The sequence below is a fragment of the Setaria viridis genome, chromosome 2 (genome assembly GCF_005286985.2).
Source record: "Setaria viridis chromosome 2, Setaria_viridis_v4.0, whole genome shotgun sequence".
NCBI classification, from domain to species: domain Eukaryota; kingdom Viridiplantae; phylum Streptophyta; class Magnoliopsida; order Poales; family Poaceae; genus Setaria; species Setaria viridis.
In genome coordinates, this window is record NC_048264.2 from 23,788,731 (window position 1) to 23,810,176 (window position 21,446).

The 21,446-nt window shown below is 44.9% G+C and overlaps 2 protein-coding genes across 2 annotated transcripts; one reads left to right on the forward strand and one right to left on the reverse strand.

Moving 5' to 3' along the window:
• The first annotated feature begins 842 nt into the window (after positions 1 to 842).
• LOC117842573 (hsp70 nucleotide exchange factor FES1) lies at positions 843 to 3,485 on the forward strand. The gene is made up of 7 exons (XM_034723049.2): positions 843 to 1,218; positions 1,398 to 1,489; positions 1,717 to 1,867; positions 2,250 to 2,377; positions 2,529 to 2,687; positions 2,765 to 2,947; positions 3,047 to 3,485. Exons 1-7 carry the CDS (start codon positions 936 to 938, stop codon positions 3,284 to 3,286), a joined length of 1,236 nt encoding a protein of 411 aa, XP_034578940.1. The 5' UTR covers positions 843 to 935; the 3' UTR covers positions 3,287 to 3,485.
• Positions 3,486 to 7,373: 3,888 nt separating this feature from the next.
• LOC117846303 (uncharacterized) lies at positions 7,374 to 8,186 on the reverse strand. The gene has a single exon (XM_034727447.2). The coding sequence runs from the start codon at positions 8,151 to 8,153 to the stop codon at positions 7,608 to 7,610; it is 546 nt and encodes a 181-aa protein (XP_034583338.1). The 5' UTR covers positions 8,154 to 8,186; the 3' UTR covers positions 7,374 to 7,607.
• Positions 8,187 to 21,446: the final 13,260 nt, after the last annotated feature.

Here is a 21,446-nt window from a genome sequence, read left to right on the forward strand (position 1 = left end):
CATCCCAACCAATCCCCCCCACGGGCCTAGCCTATAAAAGGCTGGCTCTTGTACAAACAAGAAAAACAACTCTAGCAACTCAACACACACGACATAAGGTGTTACGCTTTCTAGCCTGAACCTGTCTCACAAGCTTAACACTATGATCTCACTAAAGAAATTTCTTTCCTTTTTTGAAGGAGAAATATATTTTTGAACCTATGTAAAAATAGAGGAAGAAAAAAGATTGGTGTCAAACGCCTAAATCATACTTTCTCCGTTCCAAATTGTAAGTCATTCCAAGAATCTTGAAGAGTCAAAGCATCTCAAGTTTGACCAAAATTATAGAGAAAAATATAAAGATTTATGACATCAAATAGATATATTATGAAAATATAATTGATAAAGATCTAATGATACTTAGTTAACATCATAAATGTTATTATATTATCATATAAATTTGGTCAAACTTAAGATACTTTGACTCTTCAAGATTCTTAGAATGACTTACAATTTGGAACGGAAGGAGTATATTGTCAGGGAGATCAAGGCAGCCATGCAAACTGGTTACAATGTGTGAGGTTAGCAATGTTAGAAGAGAGTGTAATAGATTTGATCTGCACTTGCGTAATTAGCTAAAAGAACAACAGTGCATTGTGCGGTGCACATCATATTGTGTAAAAGAGCTCCTTCAAGCACTCAATTCCTTGATAAATATAAGAAAAACTGTTTTCTTTTTTCCAAATTAATAAATGTTGGTACTTTTTTATACATAACATGGTTTTGATGGAATATATCATGGTTGGAAGGGTTCATTTGAAATAAATGCACCCGGTATAAAACTGCAAAATCCACCCGGCAATTCTACACGGTTCGAACGCGATCCCTCCCTCCCATCGCCCGCATTGCGTTTGCGTTGCGTCGCCTCCACTTCACTCTGATCCTTCCTGGCAGCCATGGCGGGGGCGAAACAGCCTCTCCGCTGCCGCATCCCGGCGCTCCTCGCCGCCGTCTTGGCCACCGCCCTGCTCCTGTTCTCTCCGGCAGCGGGGGCGGTGGAGAAAGGGTCGAACAGGTCGTCGTTGTTCGGGCAGCCGAGGCAGTGGGCCACGGGCAAGGACGAGGGGGAGATTCTCGCTGAGGCCGAAGCTCGCGGCAGCGGCGGAGGAGAGGAGTCGGTGACGGGGGACCAGGGGCGCGAGTTCGATTCGCTGGATGGCATGCTGCAGTGGGCGATTGGTACGGCTCGGGAGTTCGGGGGTTCCTCATTAGCTGAGTGATTTCCCCGATTTTAGCCCGAACTATTTGCAATTTGGGTGAACTTCTTATTGGAAATTTAATTCTTGCTTATTCGTTTGATTTTTCATTGAAGTGGCGCAAATTTATCTAGGAATGTGACTCCAGAATTGTTGATGCAGGGAACTCTGACCCGGATAAGTTGAGAGAAAAAGCTGCAGAATTGGAGAGGTTATCAGCGGATGAGTTACTCAAGCGGCAGATGGAGATTAAGGTGACGAGATTGGCAGATTGCTTCAGAATGATGGACACTTCTTAATTTATTTAAGTTTATAGTTCTCTTTAAGTTTAATCTCCATTAATTTAGGGATTTCCCGAATAAAAACTCTGCTATTTCTCTTGGTTGTAAAAGTTGATCTTCAGAGTTCAGACCAAGGTTTGGAAGATGCAAAATACAAAATATTTAGTGATCTTACCATCATCTAAACAACTGCCCTGCAGGAGCTGATGGAGAAGTTAAAGATGCCATCAGATGCTGACTTGATGAAGATTGCTATTGCTGACTTAAATAATTCCTCTGTTTCTCTGGAGGACCGCCAGCGTGCACTGCAAGAGCTTTTAGTTCTCGTTGAGCCCATCGACAATGCTAATGGTAAATCATGTGTTCTTTTCTTGAATAAACTTATGCTTGAAATCTGATCGTCAGAAATTCAACTCATGCATGACTGTCTGTCTGATTGTACAGTTACAGAGAACAGATTCCCCTTTTCCTGTCTTTTGTCCACAGAGTTCAGTTTACAAACACAGTAGTGATTTACCTGCAATTGATGCATGCTAAAATGATCCATGTACCTATTGAATACTTATTTGTTCCGAAGGTTAAAACTTTGTTTTGAAGTTTCCATTTCCTGTTACTCCATTAGATAAAATTGGCAGCTTATTTCTTTTTTTTTCTGTCAGTTTATGCACAAAAAGAGTTGTACCTTTTCTCTGCTTCTCTTATGGCCACATTGTTTTCTTATGCTTATTTTCAGACCTTGACAAACTTGGAGGCCTTCTTCCGTTGATTCAGGAACTTAACAACGCAGATGAAGGAATAAGGACTACATCAGCATGGGTGCTGGGTAAAGCCAGTCAGAATAATGCTCTTGTCCAAAACCAGGTATTATCAACATCTTAACAGGTCTCCAACTCTTTCCCATGGTGATTTCTCTCTTTTAGTCCTATCCTTACTCAGGGAACTATTTCTGTTCTTTCACTGTATCATTCTATAGGGTATCAGTATTTACACATCTCTTTCTGCACTTGGCTAGATCCTTGGTTATGGAGCATTGGAAAGATTAGTGAACATGGGTTATTCCAGTTCTGCAGCAGAAGCTGCAAAGTCATTGTATGCTATATCCTCTTTGATTAGGGACAATGAACAAGGCCAGGAGCTCTTCCTTTCAGAAAATGGGTATGCAATGTTGCAGGTAGAAGAAAGAAAATCATATTTTGAACATCTAGAAAAACAAGGTTTGAAGTGTACCAATGCGTTGTTTGTTTGCAGCACATACTGTCAACAGCTAGCACCAATATCCGGCTTCAGAAAAAGGTCGTGTCTTTACTGGCATATGTAGCTGACTTTCAGCTAAGTGCAGGAAAGTCACAGGCTCCATTCTTAAGCAATCACCTTTTCATAAAATCTGTAGTTGACATGATATCAGCTCCTGACCTTGACCTTGAGGAGAAGGTAAACTTTAAAATGGAATCTAAGTGAATACTTCCTTACGTTTGCCATGAAGTACGAGATGTTAATCTTCCTGTCACAATTGTTTTGATCATTATGCAGGCTTTGTTAGCTGTTAGGAGTCTGCTGCAGCTTACTTCAGCTGATGCCTCAGATCTTCAGAAGTTTTCAGGCCTGGATGATACCCTGGACGCATTGAGAGTACAATTGGACGAGTTGACATCCCAAGAGGAACGAAGAGAGTATGCTTTGGAAGTTGAAATCCTGCGGAGAGAAGTCCAGATCATGTTCCAACAGAAATTCAATCAGGTATTGCAACATCAAATGAAAAATGACAAATGAAGGCAAATATAAACACTTGAGTTTCATGGGATCGTGGACAATTGATACAACGTCACAAAACAGTGACTGTATCGCCTATCAAATTACTGAAGAAAGAACTGCAATGGAACCAATTTCACTGCAATTCCTGCTTCGTGTCCTTAAAACGTTTCCTAAATCATAATACACCCATTGGTTGCTGCTGCTGTTCGTATGCAAATACTCGAAGTTGGTACTGAGCCTAAGCTATGGTTGCGTATGGCAATAGCTGTGATTTAACGGCTTCCTGTTTACACGAAATTTTGCTCAAGTTCTATCATACACATAAGGGTTTTTGCACAACTTCCATATGAATTAAACTAACAATGCTTTGGAAAATCATGAAGTTTTGAATGATGCTAGTGCATGCCATTATCATGCCTATACAGAGAAAAGAATAGCAGATCTAGCTACTAATGCGCACACCCTGCTTTCGATAAGCTTTGTAGCTGAGATGGTAAGAACACTATATACGAATCGAGAGGTTCCGGTTCGAATCCTATACGAATTAAGTTTCACCCACTACAACTTTTGCTCATTGACAACTTCGGAGTATATATGTACTGCATGTAATTTATCCCTTTATTTGTACAGCATTTGCTCCTTGACAACTATATATATGTAGCCATATGGTACTGCATGTTTTCTAGCATCTAACACCACATGCCGTGCCTACATATACACGACCCTCCCTCTGTTTCTTCACCTCTTGCTAGCCTTGCATGATGAGTGCATCCATCACGCATAAAGGATTGCACGAGAGAGCGAGGCTATAGAGACAGAGAGAGCCATCTTCATGGCGATTGGAGTGTGGAAGGCCCCAGGATTAAACGCTTCGCCTTCGCGCTTTTGAGGTTCTTATCACTGTGCCAGCCCTGTGTAACAACTTAACATGGTGCTGACTCATCTCTGGCTGTATGCTAAGACGTCAGATCAGGCGCGGACTAACCGCTTGTAGTGAAACATTTGCTGCTTCTGTAGAGTCCATAACTCTGCTTTTTTTGGACTCATGTACTTTCGGTCGGCAATTTGTTGGGGAAGGAAACAAAGGAACAATTGCGTGGGGTTATCCATTTTTAAAATTAATTAGAGTAAAATGTACCAGAAGTTCATTGACTTGGGGTGTCATTTATATCTACAAATACTGAAATTATATTATTAAGAGCTGGCCATTGCTCCAATGGTCACAGAATCTATGCACACCGAACACCGGACTGTTCGGTGTACATACTGAACTAGCCATTGAGCCGCTGCTGCCCTGGCCCCACATGGGCATCACCATATTGTCCAGTGACTCACCAGTGCTCCTGATTACTGTTGTCTCCATCGCATACACAGCACACAAAAGTTTCTAGAGCCAAATCTGAGCTGTTACCGAGCTGAGCCGATGATCACTGATTTGTCCGCTGATATCTCGTGATGTTGGCCATGGTGTTGTTCCTTCAGACACCATTTGATCAGGTGCCATAACTATCATCACCGACTTAGTCGGTGATATGCGCCAGTAATTCATTTTTAGCAGGATTCGCTTCATGTCTTCATGTGTCTTTATCTCGACTTTTTTACCACCATTTGGATGCCTTAGAAAAAAACATGGCTTAGCAAGATCCATTTTCCTTGCTTTGGATTTTTACTATCATCTATATGACTTTGGATTTCATCCTTGGGACCTACAAAGGTACATCTTGATAAATGCATAGTTCCAATATTTATGTTGTCATTAATTACTAAAATCACAAACATGGCTAATTAGCAAGATCCATTTTCCTTGCAGCATTAAGAAATTAAGAAATATAGGATCTCAGACTCAACATATTGCTCAAAACTACCTATCGGCCTATGTTGCATCTACGAAGAAAAAGTATGACACGGTTGCTTCTATTCTCTTGTACCATACATTTCCAAAACTCCGTCGTCCTCCTACAAAAGAAGCTGGTGAATGGTCCATCTAATGCATCTTAAATGTCCTAGAAGAATGGTCCATCTAATGCATCTTAAATGTCCTAGAAGACCTATTTAATTTCCGCCAACCGGTCAATAGCCTTTGACCAGCAGTCCCAAACGGCGACCGATGCAAACATGATGGTCGGCATTCCCTTGAACAACAGTTAAGCTAGCTTCTTTCTTTAGTAAAAAAATAAAATTAAAATTAAAAAAAACCAGTTAAGCTAGCTTCTTTCTTTCCAAAAGCTCCATCGAATTTGAGCAACACTTCCCTCTTAAACCATGAAGACAACAGTACATCAAGCCAAGGAATCAGTTCTTGCAAAGTGATGCCTGCAGGGAGGGAAGCGGCGTCCGCCGAACCGAGTCATCAAAGACAAGGTTTTCATCTGCATAAACTCACAACACGGACAGACGCCTCTGTGTAGATCTTTTGCATTGGTGCCAAATCCCAGGTTAAGCTGCACAGCAAATTAAAATGGCAAGACCAACCAGCAAACAGATATCGAGCTTTTAAGTTCAGATATGAATTGAAGCTTTATTTAATCCGGAAGAAACAACAGCAGATGCGTACCACGATTTATTGATTAAGCATTTTTGCACAACTGCCATCTGAATTAAGCTAGCAGTGCTTTTTAAAGTTAGGAATGGTGCTAATGCGCAGCACCCTCCTTCCTAGATCCTCTGATAGCATTGATAGCCGTCCCTCCATTTGATGTCCTCTTCCACGCCCAAGGCACAATCATCATGTTCATCACCAAGTCGATCGTGCTTCTGACTTCTTGATGTAGCACTAGCCCGATCATCCATTAGGTGGGGATAACTCTTGATTTAGTGGAGATAGAACACACATGATCCGACTTCCGATCGACAAGATCTGAACCCCGCAATCGTAGCACCGCGTCTCCTCTGATTATCAACCATGCACAACATGATTGACCTTACCACGAAGGCTTTTCCTGCAAGCGAATCGAAGAACACAAATAAGAATGTGAAGAACGCAATCTGAAATTGCATATGTGTATGAAGCAAAAGTGGATAAAAAAGTTCAAGTTCTTGGCATGAAAGGACTCATCGCCACAATCAAGAAGAATAAGAACAGAGATCCTAGATCATAGTAAAATGACTTGTCGCCACAGTTCCAATAACAATGATCTGTTTCTCAAAACTAGAACTAAACAAAACCCAAACCCTAATGTGGCGGCGGCTACTGAATATACGAGGGCTAGGTCATGCATGACCCCCCTGGACTCGCCCCCATGACCTCCCATATGATACACGGATCAACAGCCCAAAAGACGATGGCGCAACATCATGGCAAATTCTGGACGTCCACTTATTTTGATAATTCCCGTTGACTCTAAGTGAATTTAGGCCTAAGACCGGTACCATTGGAAAGCTTATCTCCTTAGCTTTCCATGTATATATAGAACACCCAAAACGAAGCCCGTACGTTACCTGGGCATCTTTTTTGTGCGGGCTGCTTCTGGACTTCTAGTGGACTCGAACTTTGATTTGCTTTGGGCCTCCACCTTGGAAGACTCGAACCGGATGAGCTTTGGACCTCCTTCTCCACTTGGACAGCCTTGTTAGTCTCCTCCATCCTCGTGCCATTCTCCAAGTATGACCGTATGCATACATCCTCGTCACTTCTGCTAGCTTGGTTGTCGGCTCGTCACTGCTACTGCCACGGAGAGCAGGGATCTGCCATGGCAACCTGCTTTTCATTTACCGCGCTTTTGTTTACCAATGTTGAGCGTTAGGCCTTGTTTAGTTGCTCAACTTTGGGGTGCCAAAATTACTGTAGCAATACTGTAGCGTTTCGTTTGTATTTGTGAATTATTGTCCAAATATTGACTAATTAGGCTCAAAAGATTCGTCTCGCAAATTACAATAAAACTATGCAATTAGTTTTTGATTTCGTCTATATTCAGTACTCCATGCATGTACCGCAAGTTTGATGTAATGGGGAATCTTCTTTTTGCATAGTGCTAAAGTTGGGATTTTGGAGTGAACTAAACATGGCCTTAGTTTCTTTTCATGTTCGGTCTGAATCAAAAGCTCATGGTTTTCGACCAGATTCGGGCAAAAATTCTCGAATCCATGTTGGATTTGGGAATTTGTGAATGGAAATCCAAGTTGAAAGCTGTTGATTTGCTGAGTTCAAATTCGAACTCATCAGTTTCATGCTCTTGAATTGCGCCTTCGCCCCATAAGCAGTCTTGTGACGCATGTTTTTGTAATTTGTACTTTATATATGTGGGAAGGCCTTGACTAAATTTTACAAAATTTGACTCCCCAAATTGGTTGGCACCCCTCTGGCCCAATTACAACCGTCACCGAGAGAAGAACAAGGCAATCAGATGGCGAAGTATTGGAAGGCGTTGCCGAGGCGCCGGCCGGCGTAGGGATAGGGGTGGTCCGGGTACGAGCACTCGGTGCTGAAGAGCAGCCAGTGCCGTCGGCACCGCTTCACCGGCAGGTCGCCGATGACGCGCACCCCGCCGCCGGGCGTCTTGAGGAACACGGTGTCGTGCTCGAACAAGATGCGGCAGAGGCCCTCGCCGGCGGGATCTCGGCACCTCCGGGCCTCCGGCCACCGCGAGTCGAGCAGGGTGAGGCCGGCGACGTAGTTGCCGGCGTACGCCCAGTTGCAGCGCACCCACCCGCTCCGGTCGCCCTCCACCATCAGCTCGGCGACGCGCCGCCCGGCCTTGCCGTGGGGAACGCGCCCCCGGGGCACCACGCTGAGCTCTGTAAGGAACATGCCGCCCAGCGCCTGGCACACCAGCTTCATGCCGCGCTCGGGGAGGTGGTTCTCCACGGACGCGTAGTAGGACTCAGCGGCGCCGGCCACCGCGGCGATGGCTGCGAAGGCCACGGCCACGGCGGCGAGGCGTGCCATTCTTGGTGGGTGCCGGCCTGTCTCCGGGCTAAAATTGCGGGGTGCCTGGTTCTGCTCCTGGGCGTGTGGCCGCCGTTTTATAGCGCTCGTTGCTATTTCTGGGTTGGTATACGGCCGTGGACAAAAAAAGAACGGATGGAAGTGATCAGTTAATTTTTTAAGAAAACCTGTTTTCTTCGTCACATTATATGTGCTAAGCAGTGCTTATAAGAAGAATAACATGTTTAACTTGAATTGCAACTTTGTTAAGATGTGGAAACAATGTAGTTCAATCTATATAATTACTAGCTGAAGGAATGAGCGCGTCTTCTACCATTAAACCAGGAGAAAATTTCTTATTTGACACTACAAGATGACTTAATTCCTTCCTTGGTCCTGAAAAATTTCTTTCCCTGATATGACACCGAGTTCTAACTTTCATTCTTTATTTGACATTTTCATCACTTAAGTTGGACAAATCAACCATAAAATCACCTCGAAAATTCATGAATCTTTTCATAGTGATAAAATAAATGAAGATGAACCCCATATTCTTAAAAACACACGTGTGCATTTATGATTTTATAATTAAAATTCACCAAATCATAGACAAATCATATGTCAAATAAGGAATTTCCTCTTAAACCAGAGGCTCAGCATCCATAGCAATTCTGTTGCTAGACATGCAACAAGGGAAAAAGACAAATCATAGAAATTCTTGTAGAAACGCAAAACATCATACTATCTTGATCATCATTAAATGATATGCATTGGATATGACATTTTTCTGAATCGTCCATGTTTTTCATCACGAAAAGTTAACCTGAAATACACCATACATTTGCTTCTAAATTATCACCTCTAGAATACCAAAAATATCAAAAAAAATTACCACCTCTTCTAAATTTCACATTTCTACCATTATGAAAAATATATCCTATGAACCCAAATACTTCCATTTAAATTGTCTACTTAATTCATTATAAAAGAGTTTACAGAAAGTGCCACATAATTTCATATATACACTAATGCAAGTTTCTCTCTCTAATATGTGGTGGGATTCGATTCTAATTTTTTTTAAAGACGAAATGAAATCTTATGCCCTGGGTGACCACAAAATATATAACAACTATCATGAATGTAAGGGAAACGAAATTAAAGAAAATAACTTTTCATAAGACTTCAATTCCGTAGAGGAATATAGCGAGTAAATATAGTGAATATTTGCAGATTAGTCATCCATAAATCCTAAATTATATATAGGTATTTAACAAAGTCATGGTACCATTGTATTTTTTGAAAATACTGCTAGCCCCGTGCGTGTGCATAAAGGAATATACTAGTGTTGGTACCCTAATTTATTTTGAAGGTTCTACGCATGCAAATGATTCTATATTACTGAATGTTTAGATGCATATCAAAAATTATGTATTTAGAAAAGTCAAAACCAATAGTAATTTGGGACGTAGGGACTAGGAAGTAACATGATAGCTTCTTCATATCGAGTAGCATAGAGTGAACTTTGGACATGGGTAATTAAGCTCCATGGTTGTTGCACCATAAGTTATCCTTTATTGAATATGGATGGATGGGTTGTTCCGCGGAACATTTAGTCTCTAGACATACAATTTCCTAAAAAAAACGGGGCGGGGGAAAGAAAAAAAGAGAAAGTTAAGAACGCGACAGGGTCGTGACTTCGGCTACCTTATGCGACCAATCTCCACCGGCTTTAACGATGACACACCGGCGGCTTGCACGCTTCGCTATAGCATGACCTATCGCACAACGGACTTTGCGCCTCTTAAGAAACGATCCAGCTGTCTCCGTGAATGGTAACCGAGGGAGAGTAGCCATGCCCTATTGGATTGATCAGTGTGGCATCATGAAGCAATGAAATTGCAGGTGTATCTTGATGGTTTGTCAAACCATACCTGGACGAGCGTGTAAGCTAAGCTTAGCACACATCTGTTGGCCTCGAAGTTAATTCTGTGCTGACATTTTAATTGACAGGGGTAGCTTTGTGAGCTAGCTTGCTGCCATATTTTGCCAACGTGATGGCTGCGAGCCAAACTGTTGTAACAACGTGAAAAGTTCTTGGAGCAACAAGCTGACGTTTTGTTTCTTTGCAAAGTTTGTTTCCTGCAGCGTGTGCTATCGTCTGTTGGTTAGATATGATGCGCAATTAGTATATGCAGTTGGATTTATTTGAGCTATGTTTGTGTCAATTATCAGACTTCATAAGTCCATTGCAAGAACAAGATATGATTTTGTTGCGAATCTACTAGTTTTAAAACTAGCACTAGGTTTCTTGAGTTGATGGAGTACCTACAAAGAGTCCGTGTCCATGATCTTTCAAGCAACACAACATATCATAACACGTATGGAGCATTATTCAAGCTGATGATCTTGTTTGCCAACAACATTGGATCATTTTTTAGTCTATGTTCGTCCAGACCTTCTTTGTTCAGACCATCAAATTAAGCAACACTAAAATCTTAATTCAGTATTTGAACTGGCAGAAAACATGTGAGATTCTTGGCAGGCAAACTGCTAAGGGGATGCCCACTAAGGAAACATTGACACATCAAGAACATATATGAAGTTGACAACCAGAACATGTCGTATCGAGTATCGAGTGCGGCGAAATGAGAACTAGGTTTATCAGTGTAAAATATGTAACCAATATTGCATAAAGTGCAATGATGAGCTTAAGCTCTAGCCAAGTGTCTTACTGCATTTTTACTTGGGTTGAAGTAGGATGGTGTGAGAACAGGATCGTTAATATAACTAAATTGTAAGCATTAATAGGATATGATTTGATTCTCTTATGATTGTTGCACCAAACATGAAGGATTATTTCTCTTTAAATAGGGAGTACATGTCCAGGAAACAGGAAAGAAGAAAGAGGGCAATAGGAGAAATATAAATTCAGATTAACCATCTAAAACTCGAGAAACAAAGATTGGAATGCACTGTGTATGTTCGAAGCTGCCACAACTTACAATGTCTGCGATAGTAGTAAGTAGTGGGTAGATCAGTGAAATATTATGTAGCCAAGAAATCATTGATTGCTGTCTATGGGCGCAAGTTTGTGTTGAGACCACAAGATCATCGCGAATCTATCGTCTTTGATGATAGAACGTGAAGGACCGAAAGGGCGACCAGAGAGGGAGGGTGAATGGGAGCCTATAAAAATTCTTTATGAGAACAAGACCTATGTCCCAAACGCAACCCCAAAGCACACTGCGCGTTGTATTGTCAAGATGACGCAACTCAACTCGTGACAAGTTCACCCTAGTACCGATAAAACAACACTCAAATCACAGCGGAAACATAGCATAAATCGACTCCATCAAGTTTGCATATATGAGACAAAGCTAAGATACTACTAACCATTTACTAAATTAGGTACGGAAAGATTAGCAATAAACTAGGCATAATTAGTAAAAAAAAACTAAACAAGATGTCAAAGATTAATTAGCAACGTGCAAGAATTTAATCAGTAACCCACTAACATGATTAGTAAGTGACAGTTCTAATTAAGAAGCTAAACAAAAGAACAGAGACTAACGAGCCAAGTTCCAAGAATTAACCGTTCGCTACTTTCCTGTCAGCTAGCTAGCTTGCAACCTGCACCAGGCCCGATGGCCTCCCTCGCTTTGCTCCTGTTGGGTCGGTTGGCCTGCCGCAGCTAGCTGGGCCTCTAGTGCTGCTGCCTGGGCTGTCAGGCTTGTCTGGCCCGCGAGGCAAGCAGCTGTCCTCCCACTCGGCCTGCTATTCCCGAAGCATGTGGCCTGCTGCCCAAACAGGCCTAGCCCGTGCACTGCTCCCCTCCTGGACCATGTGCGTAGCTGGGCTGCGAGCTGGACTGCTCCCTGCAGCTGATGCTAGCTTCGGTCTGGCTCGCGTGCACGTCCCGTGCCTCCTCCACGCAACGACCTGCGAACGAACAGAGCAAGAACACCAAGAACAACCAGAGAACAGGGAAGAACACGTTCAACTTCAAATCCGAAATCCTCCGTCAAATCTCCATGAATCGCAACGAAACTTGAGACAAGGATGCGATACCCCTAAGGCAAATAGATCCATGAAACAAATCCTGAAAAACTCAAGTATACATCACTAATCTTGGAGAAAACTGAAACCCTAACTCAAGAACACGATTCGAAAGAAATTCGAAATCCAAGCCGGATCCGTGAGAGATTTAGAAGGGGAACGAATCAAAGATGCTCCCTAAGGTCCTAGCATCATTTCCTTTCAACCAAGTTCACGAGATTCAGCTCAAACACGAAGAACGAAAATTCCCTAAAAATAGCTTCGAAAATAGGGAAAAAGAAAAACGCTCGGGAATCAAAGATTTAGCACGATTCGAGACAACAAACAAAGCTAAATCATGAGAACATCTTCTATACAAGATGAGGACTAGCCTCCTCCCTTCATCCACCCACTAAAGATGAAGAAATCGAGAAAAAAGAGTAATCACTCCCTAATCCCCCTCTCTCCTCTCACTTTAAGCACATGACTAGCCTCTAAGCATATGGATAATGAGTTGCTAAGCCAAGAGGTGCTGAAATAACTAGCCCCCCATCCCTATTTATAGTCCAGGACGAAAGACTATACTACCCCTACAGCTACAACTAAGATAACTACCCACGCAGGTGCATTTTGGTCCAAGTTTTTATCTGTGCATCGGACGGACACGCTGCTTTCACGACTTTGCTTTGCCTCGACGCAAGCTTCGCGATGACACCACGTGCCCTCCTTCTCAAAGCTCCGGCCGCACCGGGCTCGCCCCTGGTTTTGAGGCCCAAACCGGGAAACCTGCCTGCGCGGTGGTTTTGAGGCCCAAACCACCCAAACCGTCCATCTTTGCTTGGCCGCCACGCGACCTCCACGATGTCGATGCGTGTCCGGCCTCCGCCAAGCCTCCCGCTTGACTCGACCGACGCCGTCTCCATCCTGTCATGCCCTCTCGCCATTCCGTGCACCATGTGGACCGCCCATGACTTCGCCCGGACTCCTCAGGTCCATCGGTCCAAGCCTACTCGTGTTCATCCTTCACCGTCCTTGGTCCATCGGCATGAACCTTTCACTTGACCTTCACCGCACGCCATCGACCACCACGTCGCATCCTACACCTGCACATCACAAGCCAAGAGCAACATCAAACCAACACAACGTTGTCAATCAGTCATCATCCAAGGGTGACCACCATTGGTCCTCAGAACGTACTGGAAGTGGGCTTGAACCTCGGTTGGTGTTCCAACCACCATAGGAATTAGAAACTGCCACATAATGTTACGGGCAAGAACAGAAGATGCCTCTGGGCGTGGAACAAGTCCTTTGATCATTTCGGTGTGTGTGGGCTGCGTACCTGCGTTGATAGAACAAACGAATGAACCGCAACGTCACTCCTGAGCCATCCGGTCACTAATAAACAGCAGGCATCCGTCCACTCACTGGTAGAGAATTGGCCTTTAGTCCCGGTTGGTAGGGTGCATATCTCTCGAAAATCCATCCGGGATAAACCAACCGGGACAAAAGGGGGGGTCTTTAGTCCCGGGTCTTTTAACTGGGAGTAAAGGTCCCCCTTTAGTCCCGGTTGGTGTCACCAACCGGGACTAAAGGGCCTGCCACGCCAGGCGCGGGACAGGCCCTTTAGTCCCGGCTGGATTCCAACCGAGACTAAATGGCGCTTGCATGGCACTGCCGTGACGCCTGAATTTTTCATGCATGCATCACGTATACGTAGTACCGCGGCCCTTTTAATTTGTTAACCTTTAGTAGTTGAGATTTTTTTAGAACGAAATCAAATAGCATTTAAACGAATGGGATTTGTAATTATACAATTAGTATATATATACACAATCCTTATACACAATTCAACTAGCTTAGTACAAATCGATCATAATTAGCGTGTATTATATATACAAATAAATCAAAGTATCTTCCTACAATCTTCCCGTCGTGGTGTTGCTGATCGAAGTGTCTAATTGTCGTCCATCGTAATAAAATTCTCCTTTTGGATTTACCACCTCGTCCATTATGAATCCAATGAGACCTTCACATATTGCCGCTACTCTTTCTTCCTTCAAGAGTCCTTGTTGAATATTTAACATCTATAATTTGGAAATTTGTGAATGTTACATGAACAAATACATATAAGGAGCTAGAAAATAATTAACTAGTAATAGTTTTATTTTACGTACTTTAAAGTTGTGCGGCATCATCTTCGGTCCCTTGGGTCCCATAAAACTGTGCATGTGCTCACAGATGTAGTAGCCACATAGATTATTCCCGGGTTCCTGTCTTAAGCACTTCAGTGCGGAAAAAAATAAGTTATGAAATATTCGTATTATACAATGTAATAAATGTGCAGACTGCATACGTACCGGGAAGTCTGTGTTCCATGTAAGTTTTTCTTTGAATGGACCTTTGTGTGTCCTTATGAATTGTTTCCATGCGCTGCGGATTAGAATAATGAATGATATAGTGTAACAGGGATAAAATTTAGGAAATAAATTTTTGCATAGAGATAAAGGTCCAGAATTATTACAAGCCTAGCATGTCTTGCAATTCTTGGTAGTCCACCGGATCTTTCCTTAACGAATCGAAGACAGTGACGTGGCTTCTTTCAAGCTCAATTATAATAAGGATCCAGTGGAAGCTGCGTGCGTAAAATGTTCATGCATATTAGAGCTAACTAACATGTAGAGATAAGGAAAAATACATCGAAAGTAGACGGTATACACACACTTACTTGAAGTTGTATGGAAGTAGTATGAAATCCTTGAATGTTTGTTTGTCTAGGAAATTGTATATTTCCGCAAAGGTTTTTTCCGGTGCTAATTGTATCTGTTGTTGGTTAACTACAGATGGATCCATGAAGCCTATATGTAGGTACGCCTCGTGGCGGCATGTCTGAATTAGCATCCTACATGAAATGGAAGATGAAGTTAGTACGGTGACGCACGCCAAAATTTACATGTAGAGATAAACGGACACTTACAGAATCCAAGCGCTGATCAGAGAGAAGTCCAGGGCATCATGATGGTACACTTCGTATATATCCTTGAAGTCTAGCCACAGCACTTTCTCCCCTTCACCGTGAAAATCTATCGGTTTTACCTTCATGCCGATCATCTCCCTCGAGTCGGCGGATGCCATCATGTAACATTGATGGAATGCGTACATCTTTGTTGATAGCTTCCGTACCAATGAAGGCTTTACTAGAGGTTTGCCTAGCTCATAAGTCCACTTCGGCTAAGGGGGCGGTGCAGTTGGCGTCTCAACTTGCCCTATGCATTCATCAAGTCCCAGACCTGTTTCTTCCATGAACTTCAATACATTTGCTTGTTGATCCAAGGGCATTGCTTTTACCCGTTGAGCATCTTTTTTTGATAAATGGCTGAGATCGGGGACTGGACCGCTGGAAGATGACTTTCCTTTCCTTTTATCCTTTTCATCAGCCTTTACTAGAGCCCGTTCATAGTTTGACAAGAGTGGTATCCTTTTCTTGGCTCCTTCTTCCATCCTGATAAAAAAGTTTAAATCTCGCCGACTTACTGGCGGTGGCTCCATCTCCCTTGCCTTTTTTTCTTCGGCTTGTTTCTTGAACCACTCACTGGCCTCTCGTTGGATTTCTGCCCACTGTTCTGCATGAGACATTGCCTCAAAGCGTTCCTTACGAGTCACTTCAGGCTCCTTTGTTTTCTTCTTTCTCTGTCTTTGCTTGGGAGGCGGTGCTCGTGACTTCTTTAGTGGTGGTGCAGGTTCCTTCAAGGGGGCCGCTCTTGGTGCCGGCGACGGTGATCGGGGAGGGGTGTTGTTATTGTCGTCGTCGCTCCCAGCACCAGGATGTGGTGGAGATGGAGACCTTGATATAGATGGAAGGGACGGTCCTGCAGCAGGAGATGACGGTCTCAAGGTATGAGGAGAAGGTCGCTGCTGGGGATCTACGGGGAGCGGTCTTGAGGTCTGAGGAGATGGATCCATGCCAGGAATAATGATGTAGCGTTTCTTCCATAGAATGATCCCATGAAGCGCATCTGCCAATGTCTTTTCCCCGTCGCCTCCCAGGAAGTCGAGCTCTAGACCTTCATACTGGGGATCAACTATTTGCTCTACGCAGACGCTGGCGTAGCCTGTTGGAATTTCCATGCCATGACTGCTCTGCCCCGCCAGGGTTGCTAACGCACTCCCATACGCTACCTGTACATATAGCAGAAGTAAACAAGTTGAACTCCGATCTCGAGGCCTGGATCAATTGACAAGATTGCATAAATATTATGTATAAGTATACCTTAATAGTGAGGTTGCCGACCTGTGCATGCAGCTCACATGAGGTCCGTTGCGTGATGGCATCCACGGGGAACCGTTGCTCCTCCATGGGTAACCTGGGCGTCTGCGCATCGGGGACCCCTGTAGAAGCACAACTGCTCAAGAGGCGCTGAGAAGGGCTGGCGGTGTTAGGATTCGACAATGCTCCAGATTGGGCCAACTCCGCAACTGCGTGGGCCACCCACCGATTGATTTCATCCATCATTCTTTGTTCTAGCATCTGCCGCCAGCTCTCCTCGATCTGTTCCTTTCTTCGCTTCCGGCTTCTGTACGAGGCGCTGTCGCCTCGGAAAGCGAACTTCCACGGAACCACCCCGAACCCTCGGCAACGTCCTGGGTGCTCTAGATTACCGAGGGCCAATGTGAGCTCATCATTTTCTCGGTCCACCTTCAACCTCCCAGCCTTAGAATCTTCAATGTTCTTCATGAGATGTTCGGCCTTCTCACGTATTGTGTCATTAAAAATCAACGTCCCATCCTCTTGGCTTAGGGAGCCTCCATGAGCGTAGTACCAATTTTTTGATCGTTTGGGCCATTCAATAGTTGCAGGTACGATTCCCCGTTCAATCAGATCTTGTTCCATCTTCCTCCACTTGGGAATTGCTGAGCCATACCCACCTCGCCCCAAATGATGGTGGTAGCCCTTCTGACTAGCATTTGCTGTGTTGGTCGTGATCTTTTTCACACCTTCTTCACTCCTCTTATATTCAACAAATGCATCCCAGTGGTCCCTCAACTTTGGCCACGCGTTGAAGTCTGGAGTTTTGCCCTTCTTGATGTAGTGGGTATCCAACATCTTCTTGAATGTCTGGAATTGAGTAGCCATCTTCTTAAGCGTCCACGCTTTGACATCCTTCTCACTATATCCTTCGGGGAATGTGAAATGTCTCTTCACGTCTTCCCACAGCATATTCTTTTCTGTCTCTGGAAGGGCGTACGGATTAGTGCTTCTGCCCTTCCATTCTCTAATGCTGATAGGCACGTTGTCCCGGACGATTGCCCTGATCTGACTCATGTACTTCTTTGCTACTTTCTCGGGAGCAACCGGCCTGCCCTCTTCTGTCACTTCCGTGATGACAAGCCTCCCTTCCATCACCTTTGTACGACCTCGGGTCTTCTGCCCTTGTGTCGATCCGGAGGGCTAACAAATCAAGATTCGTTAATTAGTACGTAGTAGTAACGGTGGCGTGAAACAATACAAGAATGGTTATATATACCTCACCGGAACCTTCCGCCACGGCAAGTTGTTGCTGCGGCTGTTGCTCTTCATTCCCATCGGCGGAAATGTTGAGGAACATGTCCGCCTGGGTGCCCTCTTCATCCGTGTATGATAGTGGAACGTTGTTGCCAATACCATCACCAGCGATTATCTGCTCCATGATATACCTTGCGGTCTCATCGTCTGCCATTTCAACTATTGATGGAAACATACATGGAATCATACATGACAGTCATAGAAATTGTCTTACTACAAATTTCTAGAAAGTCCTACAAAGTCCGGAATCATACATGTATATAATGAAATCATAAAATAACATGAATCATACAAAGTCCAGAATATTTATACGAATTTCTACGAATTTCTACGAATTTCTACGAATTTCTACGAATTTTGACGACTTTCTACGAATTTCTATGAATTTCTACAAATTTCTACGAATTTCTACGAATTTCTTCGAATTTTGATGAATTTCTACGAATTTCTATGAATTTCTACAAATTTCTATGAATTTCTACAAATTTCTACGAATTTCTACGAATTTCTACGAATTTCTAACAACATCCACGTGCGGTGCCTAGGTTGTGACGGCGGCGATTAGGGCGGCGGAGGCGGGGACGGTTCCCTGGAACCACGGGCGGTGCCTAGGTTGTGACGGCAGCGGTCAGGGCGGCGGTACGGCGGAGGCGGGGACGGTTCCCCGGAACCACGGGCGGTGCCTACTAGGTTGTGACGGGCGGCGGGACGGCGGCGGTCACGGCGGTGGGACGGCGGAGGCGGGGACGGTTCCCCGGAACCACGGGCGGTGCCTACTAGGTTGTGACGGGCGGCGGGACGGTGGCGGTCACGGCGGCGGGACGGCGGAGGCGGGGACGGTTCCCCGGAACCACGGGCGGTGCCTACTAGGTTGTGACGGGCGGCGGGACGGCGGCGGTCATGGCGGCGGGACGGCGGAGGCAGGGACGGTTCCCCGAAACCACGGGCGGTGCCTACTAGGTTGTGACGGGCGGCGGGACGGCGGCGGTCACGGCGGCGGGACGGCGGAGGGGACGGCGGTGCATCCTACGAATTTCTAACTTTATTTTCTAACTTAAAAATCTAACTTAACAAACTAACTAAAAAATCTAACTTACAAATATAACTTAATTTTCTAGCTTAACAATCAAAATTAAAAATCTATCATAAAAATATAACTTAATTTTCTAACTTAAAAAAACCCCTCCCGGCGCTGCCGGCCGGCGCGGCGGCGGACCTCTCGCGCGCGGGGCGGCGGCCGGGTCGGCGGGACGGCGGCGGCACGGGTGGCGGGACGGCGGCGGCCGGGCGGCGGGACGGCGGCGGCCGGTGCGGCGAGGACGGCAGCTGCCGAGGCGACGACGACGACGGCGGCCGAGGCGACGACGATGACGGCGGCGTAGGCGGGACGGCGATGAGACGGCGACGAGGGGCGACGAGGGGCGACGAGGATGGAGCCGGGGGCCGGAGGCGACGAGGTGGCCAGGGGCCGGGCGCGTCGACGGACGAGGAGGGGATCGAGGCGGGCCGGCCGGGGGACGACGACGGCGCAATGGGGGACGTCGACGGCGCAATGGGGGACGACGGCGGCGGCGGCCGGCGAGGGAGGCGGACGGGCGGCGACGGCGGAGAACGCGCGGGACTTGGCGAAAATTTGGCTATGTGTAACTGGCGGGGGGTAGAAGGGAGTACAGTGCCTTTTAACCCCCCCCCTTTTATCCCGGTTCGTAATGGCACCCGGGACAAAAGGGCCTTTTGTCCTGGGTCCCGTCCCTTTTATCCCGGTTGGTGACGGGACCCGGGACAAAAGGGTGCCCTCGCCAGGTGGGGCTGGGAGCATACCCTTTTATCCCGGGTGCCACCACCAACCGGGATAAAAGGGGGGGGCCTTTTATCCCGGTTGCAGTTCGCAACCGGGATAAAAGGGTACGTCGGGGCGGGAGACGAAAAGTACCCTTTTATCCCGGTTGCAGTTTGCAACCGGGATAAAAGGGGGGCCTTTTGTCCCGGTTGCTGTTAGCACCCGAGACAAAAGGTCTTTTTTCCTAGTTTTCTTCTCCCGCCTGTTTTTTGGAAATGGATTTTATTTTATCTTTTCACTGCATTTCAGGATGAAAAACAAAACCTTCACAGATTTTGTACATGCAAAAATATATTTAATTAACGAGTAAATTGACAATAAGTATGAATTAATCATGAATTCTATACCAGTTCATTTGGCCTCTAAAATATTTATTTTACTGCATTGCTGTGATCAAGAAATTATTCAATTAAATAATTTCAATGCGCAGAAAAATCCATGTTTGTTTGTGGTTAACATTGTTCATCTTTATCTATAAAATCTTCACCTAACAAATTTAAGAAGACATGAAATCATACATAGGGTAAATTACAAATTGTATCAATTAATACACAAAGGTCATGTACATTTAACGCATGACAATACAACGTTGTAAAATTTCTTCTTCACGAAAGTTCCTTGATCATGATCGCGGCGTAAGTACGGAGCCTCTTCTTTGGATAGCAGGATGCTTGGATCAACTTCAACGGCGAATGGAGGCATGCCATCAAACTGATCATAATCATCTGATTGGTCTGTTTTATCCTCGACTCCCACGATTTTTCTTTTACCTGGAAGAACTATGTGGCACTTTGACTCCCATGTCTCTTCTGGATTCCTCTTGGGTTTGCTGCACATGTCCTTCACATAGAACACCTGATGCACATCATTGGCAAGTACGAATGGGTCATCACTGTATCCAGTCTTGCTCAGATCTACTATTGTCATTCCGTACTGATCTTTGGTGACGACAGTTAGCTTCACCCAATTGCAAAGAAATAGAGGGATGTACAGCGGTCCGTATTCGAGTTCCCATATCTCCTGTGTGAAACCATAATACGACTCCTTGCTATTATTTCTGTCCATGGCATCTATGTGGACACCACTATTCTGGTTCGTGCTTTTCTGGTCCTGGGCTCTCGTGTAAAATGTGTAACCATTTATCTCATAGCCTTGGAATTTAACGATTGTGGTAGCAGGTCCCCTGGCTAACCAGGCAAGCTGTGGGTGAATCTCAGAGTTACCCATAAGTTGTTGGCGCAACCAGGAGGGAAAAGTTTCCATGTGATGACGGGTAAGCCAAGCATCGGATTTGGTCGGGTTTTTGGAAGCTACCATCTGCCTGTGCTGCTCGATATACGGAGACACAAAGGATGACTGTTGTAGAACAGTGTAGTGTGCCTTGTCGAACAAATCAGTATCATTGCTCAAATGATTTCCTTCCAAGGGTGCCCATTCCTCGGAGCCTCCCCTCGTGGCGTGAAGTTGGAACCCCAATCGAGTCAATTGAATCAATAAAATCAACACAAAACTCGATCACCTCCTCTGTTCCATATCCCTTGGTGATGCTTCCTTCTGGACGGGCACGATTAAGAACATAGTTTTTTAGGACTGCCATGAACCTCTCGAAAGGCCACATATTGTGCAGGTATACAGGTCCGAGAATACCAATCTCTTTTACTAGGTGAACCAGTAAGTGCGTCATAATATTGAAGAAGGATGGTGGAAATAACAACTCAAAACTGACAAGACATTGCACCACATCGTTCTGTAGCTTTGATAGCTTGGATGGATCGATTGCCTTCTGCGAAATCGCATTGAGAAACGCGCATAGCTTTACGAGCGGCAACCGAACATTTTCTGGTAGAACACCCCTCAGTGCAACCGGAAACAACTGGGT